The sequence below is a fragment of the Musa acuminata genome, chromosome BXJ3-2 (assembly GCF_036884655.1).
Source record: "Musa acuminata AAA Group cultivar baxijiao chromosome BXJ3-2, Cavendish_Baxijiao_AAA, whole genome shotgun sequence".
NCBI classification, from domain to species: Eukaryota; Viridiplantae; Streptophyta; class Magnoliopsida; order Zingiberales; family Musaceae; genus Musa; species Musa acuminata.
The window spans coordinates 26962639-26970382 of NC_088350.1; the positions used below are offsets into that span (position 1 = coordinate 26962639).

Genomic DNA, 7744 nt, shown 5'->3' on the forward strand with positions numbered 1-7744 from the left:
ATCCCGGTCAATAATCAACGGACGCGTGCAAGAGAGAAGAGACGACATCATCACGTGTATCAGCAGAACCCACCCCTGCACGTGCGACGCGCCAATCCCCCCTTTCTCCGTCTCTTCGCTTGCCCCGAGTCCCCATGTCTATCTTCACAAGCTGACTGTCCGATCGGCATCAGACGGGCACAGCTCGTTCGATGCACGATAACGAGCAAACAAAATATACAATGAATGATAAAAAGTATTTTCCGAAGCAATCCAGACTCATTTTATCTCCCCAACGTGTGTTGGAATTCGGAGATTTCAGATTTATGGAGTGATTGTTAGTTGCTTAATAATTACGACAGTAGTAGCGAAGATACCGACAAGGGGCGAAAAATCGTCCGTTCTTCTCACCCGCGCCACAGCGGCGACCGCTCCTGCACCACCTTCGTCGTCGATTTCCGGTGCCGGAATGCCTTGATCGGGTTCCGGAAGTGCCACCTCCACCCTTTCCCCCTTCCCCCATACTCCCCACTGCCTGCGTCTTGCGAGCATCCCGCCGCCACCGACCTCGATCTGCACAGCTTCCCGTCCGCCGGTTCTTCCCTCGCCGGAACCCTCGAGAATGCCCGTAGTAACGCCGACCGCTTGCCTCCTCCTGACCTTGGCAGCGGCGCCACGTCGCTGACGGAAGAGGCCACGGATCTGGACCTGAGAAACTGGAAGGCGACTGATCGGGACCGCCGGAATGTCACGACCTTAGCTGGTTTTGCCTAAGGCGTGCGGCACCCTTGCGTGTCCGTCCGCAAAGGTCAGCCTCCCCGAAGCCTCCCATTGTCCCTTAGGACCACCAAAAGAGAGAACGGGTTAGAGAGAACGCCTCAAACGGGATCCACAAGCAAACATGTCCGAAAAACACTTCATAGACAATGCAAATTACAAACAGACTTTACAAGCTTTGAACAGTGGCACAACAAAGGGTAAAATGGTCCATTACAGACCGAAAATCTCTCGCACGTGTCTACATGACACAACCTTTATTTACAAGCCTAAAGAGGCCACCAACCCAACTAAAATGGGACTTATAAGCCTTCGGCTGCCCCTCTACACACTGTACAAGGCATGAACATGCCAACAGACACGGACATACATAAGCATTACATCAAACACCCTGTTTCAAAGTTTGTCCGTGACATTCTCCCCCACTTATCCCTTCGACGTCCTCGTCGAAGCCTTTGTGAACACTGCAACTCTTCGCCTTTGCTGAGTCTTCAATCTTCTGCTCCGGCTGCAATGCTCCTCCTGGCTCCCAGCTGCTCTCCGCTGCTGTTTTTGAGTAGTCGAACCTTTGATCCGCCATGCTGCTTCAACTCGCCAATGACTCTGACTCTGGTGTGGGGTTGGCGGAGTTGTGTTGATCCTCGTTGATTCCTGCGGATCTCCCAGATGAAGGAAAAGACCATCCTTACTGCGCCAGTCTCTCAGAAATTCCACATGCTGCTTGAACTGGGTGGATGCTTGTTGGAGCTTTAACGAGCATCGTCTCGCAAACTTCTGAAGTTTTGGGTCCTTCCTCCACAAAATCTGCTCATTGACTCTTCTTTCAGTTAGTTGTCACATCCAAGTAGGTTCGCATCACTTCCGCTTTCGGTTGGCATTTCGTTGGGAAATGAAGCGGACAATCTACTCTCAGTAGCACTGATCACCGTTGGTGAGGATTTGACAACTATTGTCTTCCATTATCTTCGAAGGGTCTTTGAACTTGTGCAGAGCTCCTCTGCTGGATAGATAAGAGAATTGGGGTACTCGGTTTCGCCCATTCTCTTAAGAGTTGAGAAGGCAAAGGTTACTTGACTTCGCCCGCCTCCTCGAGGTTGTACTTCACGCATCGAGCTGGTTACTGGTCTTCGCCTGCTCTTTGCTCACACTTCTGAAGCACTTGAAGTGTTTGCACTCCTTGCATTGAGTTAGCTACTGTGATTCACCTTCTCAATGCCATCGAACTTCTGGAATGCGGGAAGTTTTCACCCCAACTTGGAGTAATTCTCTGATAGATGAGGTCGCCTCTGGGATTGTACCGTCTTCTCCATCAACCCTGCCGCCTACTCCACTGAGTAGCAAAGGTACAGTACCGCGTACTGCCTGCTTCGTTCCTTGGTCGTGCACTCTTGCATGACCCGAAGTCCTTCACTTACGGCTGTCTTGATGAGAAGCACACTGACACCGGTCTTACGAAGTTCCTCGGCCTCTGCCCTTCAGCCTTGTCTCGGTACTTGGAGATTGCCTCTGCATGCTCCACCTCCTCAGCCCCTTTCACGACCAAGCGCTCTCCCTCCATGAGAGCAAGGGATCAATGACTTGCACGGAAGTCCCGCCTCTGCGGTACCATGGCGCTGCAAAGCCCATGGCCCTACTATCCGTCGCCTCGCATCTGCATCCCTTTTCTTCACGATCAGTAGACATGTCTCCGTGGCACTCCTCTGAGTCCACCTCCACTCTAACTGATGCTTGATTTTGGGTAGCTAAGTCCCTCTGGACTCGTCGTCGCTTCCTCGCCCCTTTCGACCCCCTGCTTCAACACCTCTGTGTTCTCCAAGCAGCTCCTTCTGGTCGATGGAAAGACAGACTGCACTCCCATGCATGGCCTCTGCCATCGCATTGTAGGGTTTGCACCGATTCTGTTCTCCATAGCTTCCTTGGTAGCAACGTTCGCTTACTCGGCCTTGTCCTCTGACTTGCCGGGCTCCCTTAAGCGAATATGAGCTCTGGAGCAGTCCAACTCTCCAGCTGCTTCGATCATACCTCTGCATGATCAAGTCCCTCCCATGGAACTCACTGGTACTTGCATTCGAACTTTTCCCTTGGTGGAACCCAGCCCCCATATGCTGATGACCAAGGTTTTCATCCGATGCAAAATTCGGTGCACGCCCGGAAGACCCGCCTCTGCGGTACCATGGCCTTCACTCCTTGAATCCATAGCCCTTCTTGCCGTCGTGTTGTTCACCAAAGCGGAGCTCCCAGTAGCTCCCGATCATACCTCCATATGATCACATCCCTCACGGGACCCTGTCGTGTGTATCGCATTGCCACGAACTGTTCCACCACGATCCGCTGCACCATGTCGCCTCCTGGTGACATCTCCATTGCATTCTGATCCTTGTGGAATAAACTCGAATTGTGAACCCTCCATGTGTGGCCTCTGCCAATACATCGCCAGGTCCCTTCCACCTTCGAGTTTGTTCGCTCCTTTGGCAATCGACCTTCATCCACCCACTCTTGGGTCACACCTAGATGAAGCACCGCTCTAGGACAGTCCGTCGCCTAGTAGCTCCCGAAGTCCCCCGACTTCGCTGCAATTGGTGCACCATTGTCTGGATCCTGGGCCTCTGCCCCTACCAGCACAATCACCGCTGCGCACCGCTTCCTTCATAGCAACTCGAATGGCAACACTGTGGCATATTCTTCAAGAGTACTCGCCTCTGCGTCCTCTTGCCCCGTGCTAAGGCCTTCTGAACCCAACTTCGCCTCCGCAAATTGAGTCGCCTTAGTTCCTCCCTCAAATGCTTCTCCGAGATAAGGTGCATGTGCCCCGAAGCCCCCCCTTCGTCTTTGGCACCATGCAAGATGAGTCCGCTCCAACAGAATGAATGGCCCATGGAACAACATGATCCTACTCTTGCCTCTGCAAGAGTCCCTGTCCTTGACCTCTGTCTAAGGAAAGCACTGTGCCTCTGCTCCATGTTCCACCTTCTATGCTGGCTCCCTTCATGCGGCTTGGGTACTTCGCCAAGTTACACCCAAGTTGCCCCGCTCCTCGCTTCTGCATTGAGTCGATGGTGGCCCTCGTGCCCACCATTCCACGGGTCAGCCCTCCCTTGAGTCCGATCTCATATCGACTCCAAGTGTGCCTTCATTTGTGTTGCTCCCCCACTTGATCTCGCAATGCATCCACCAATGCATTCTCTCAAGCGAGATCATGCGACGACTCCTCGCCGCTTGCTCAGTCCATCGAGCTTCGTGGAGTTGTTGTTTATTGAGGTACTCCTCCTCAACATGTGAAGTCCGTCTCACATGATTCTCCCTCTGGAGAGCCGGGACTTATCCCTCCTGGATAACTGTCCCATTTGAGCAACATCTCTCTTCGTTTCAGAGACCACCATCCCCTTGGACTACTCCGATCTGCTGAACCAACTGTGCATTGTTCTGCCTCCTGCAAACGCACTTGCTAGATTGCGACTCCCCGTCAATACAGCCCCCACTGCACCCCTCAAGGCCTAGCAACATGCTGAACTCGTTGCACAATTCAGCCTCCTACGGACGTATCCTTCACATGCCGAAGAGAAAGTTTCAATGCTCCATGGTGTCGAGTCTCGGCCGCCTTGGGATGGCCACGAACATTCCGTCGTTCGCATACAAGCCCATGCATGAGTACCAAATTCTTCGAGTTAGCAATTCCCCTCACCTCTGTGAGCTTTGCATAACTCTTTTGGTCGTTGAGCAACTCATTCCACCTTGGATGGTCTCATTCTTGCCAAGCGCCTCGCTTGCCTAGAGCACCATCAAGTATAGTTGTCAACGTTGAGCCGTAGCTCAAACTCAGCCATCCCAACCTTTGTGCGCTCCAAATTCTTCCAAGCTTGCCTGTTCTCGTGGTGCCTCTTGCGCGAAGGGTTGGCCATTCCTCTGAATGCCAATGCCAGATGCCCGCTCCTCTGAGCGACTCTTTTCCCTACATCTCCATGCCCGTTTTCCCTCAAACGGTCGCGCGTGTGCTGACTGCCCTCAACGCAGCCCTGCTAGGTCCCCCACGTTTGCATGTCAAGTGTTTCTATGAGTGCTTGTCCCGCTCTGATACCAAATGTCACGACCTTAGCTGGTTTTGCCTAAGGCGTGCGGCACCCTTGCGTGTCCGTCCGCAAAGGTCAGCCTCCCCGAAGCCTCCCATTGTCCCTTAGGACCACCAAAAGAGAGAACGGGTTAGAGAGAACGCCTCAAACGGGATCCACAAGCAAACATGTCCGAAAAACACTTCATAGACAATGCAAATTACAAACAGACTTTACAAGCTTTGAACAGTGGCACAACAAAGGGTAAAATGGTCCATTACAGACCGAAAATCTCTCGCACGTGTCTACATGACACAACCTTTATTTACAAGCCTAAAGAGGCCACCAACCCAACTAAAATGGGACTTATAAGCCTTCGGCTGCCCCTCTACACACTGTACAAGGCATGAACATGCCAACAGACACGGACATACATAAGCATTACATCAAACACCCTGTTTCAAAGTTTGTCCGTGACAGGAAGGCCGGTTCGCTCTCGATGAGTTGCGACACGGGTCCCACCGCCCCGACCCCCGCGCCGTCGCCTCCTCGTCCTCTGGATCTGGCGGGCTCGGTGGAGGAGAGGGAGGAGAAGGACGAGGGGGAGGAGGAGGGGAAGCAGCGGCAGGGCCGGACGTTGGCGCAATCCGGGCAGAGGCGGAGGAGACGGTCACGTAAACAGTCGGGGCATACGCCGTCGCGGGGCTGGGAGGGATGTTTCCAGCACTTCCAGCCGGTGGTCTCGTCCTCCCCCACTCCATTAACATCATTTGAAAAATTGACAGCTACTGAATGATGAGAAGGCTGACTTTGATTCATAATGTATGAAACTTTCGAGTCATGATTTATTCGAGTGCGTTGGTCAGTAGGATCATTTGGAAACTTACTGATAGGATCACTAGTTTTTTGAATTTGCTTCATTCGCTTCATTACACCTGTAATAAATAAAATATAATTATCAAAATCAATCACGATCCAAACATCCATAGATTCTAAATCATGTTCGTATCATAAAAAGATGCCATATTTTATTTAATATCATAATATTTTTTTTCAAAAATACATCTAGAATCAAATAAATAAATATTATTTTATTAATATACATAACTTATAGATGTTTATTATAACTTAGTTATTTATCAAATCATAAATCAAAATAATTCTAAACATTATTAAGAAAATATAATGATGATAATTCAAAAATAAATTTAACTGATTTTAGTTAGAGGTAGAGGAAGATATGCTCTTCATTGGAATTCAATCTAATGTTACTAAGAGTCTTCTCCTCCGAAAATAAATATTTGACCAAAAAGTAATCATTCACTAGTTTATATCGGACATTGAAAGGAGCACTCCCTTAATATCGGATAAAGGGATAGTTTATACAAACTAATATTGCATTTGGATAAAGTTATATTCCTCACTAAGAATATGTTTCTTTAAAAAATGAATGGTGGAAGTGTTCACTAACTCGATAGGAGAATATATTTCTTCCAATAATAAATGGTGGAAGCGTTGACCACCTTGATAGGAAAATAATATTATCTTATATTGGTCATATCTATATCGAGAAAAAAATAATATATCAAAATATTTCTTTCAAACATCATTAATGTCAAATAATATCAATTAACTCTTAATTGATTTGAATCCTAGTTCAATCGATCAAATTAGATTCGATTTAACTAGAACAGAATCGATCTCTAATCCTTATTTAACTAGTCTTGAATTATCATAGATTAGTATAATTTGGATTAAATTGGGTTAAATATAAGTTAAACCAATTTGAAATTATCCTGAATCGATTTAAATTGATCAAATTTAGTTGGTCTTTGAGCACAAATCAAACAAAATAAGGGTAATGAGCTATATTATATATTATTAAATTAGGTTAGGCTGACCCAGGTCATGTATGCATGCACCACACCAGATTAGGTTAACTTATAGATTGGTCATGTGCATTGTACATGATTGCTTATGATGGGCTCGATTGAGCGAGCATATGGGTGTGGGCCTGACTTGCGGGTTATGGTTAGCCTATTGACAATGCCTAGCCTGTGGGTTGTGACATGATCTATAGGTTGGGCCTTGTGTGTTGGCTGAGTTTGACCTAGTGTCTTGATCTATTAGTTGGACTTAGCCTATAGGCTATAACTTGACCTACGAGTTAGGCTTAGTCAACTGACTGATTTCAACATAAATTCTAACCAATTATTTTAATTTTGAATTGCGACATAAAACTATAATCAAACATTTATTCATTAATAATAAGTTATTGAAACATAAAGAATAATAACAAATTAAAAAGAAAACTATAAATATTATGCATTCAATATAAAATTTAAAAAATACATATGATAGAAATAATTTTAATATATTTTAAACCTTAAAATTATAAGAGAAGATTTTAGAAATTTCATATAATATGTCTTAATCTAATAATAAGATTTTTGATATTTAAAGGAATAAAACGAATATTTTAGAAGTGTATATAATATATTTTGATTCAAGAATAAGATTTTAAATATTTAAAGGACTAAAAAAATAATTTTCAAGAAAATCAAGAGACCTTACCTCTCCGTAGTAGGATATAACTCCTCGTTCCTCTCGTTGCTAGGCTTGACTTAATAAGAAACAAAGGAGAGGAATCCCTCCTCTTAAATAGGAGGAGATGAGCCCTCTAAGAATTTTTCTTTTTGATTTTTATATTTATTTAATATTTAATATTTATTTAATTTAGTAACAAAAAATGATATCGTTTTATTTGGAATGTTAGATAACTATTTCCTAAATTTCATTAGTAATAAAGAAAATAAAAAAATCATGCCTAAATTTGGGAGTTAATTATATATTTTTTTCTAAAGGAAATTTGGTTATCAAATTTAGCTTACCTCAAAAAAATAGGTAATAACATTGCTCTCTCACATTTTTTTATTTTTCCT

General features: G+C 45.8%; 1 protein-coding gene across 1 annotated transcript; it reads right to left on the minus strand.

The window, feature by feature from the left end:
• Positions 1-386: 386 nt before the first annotated feature.
• On the minus strand, positions 387-5732 carry LOC135631571 (uncharacterized). The gene is made up of 2 exons (XM_065139303.1): positions 5288-5732; positions 387-727 (listed from the first exon to the last, which is right to left on the minus strand). Exons 1-2 carry the CDS (start codon positions 5730-5732, stop codon positions 387-389), a joined length of 786 nt encoding a protein of 261 aa, XP_064995375.1.
• Positions 5733-7744: the final 2012 nt, after the last annotated feature.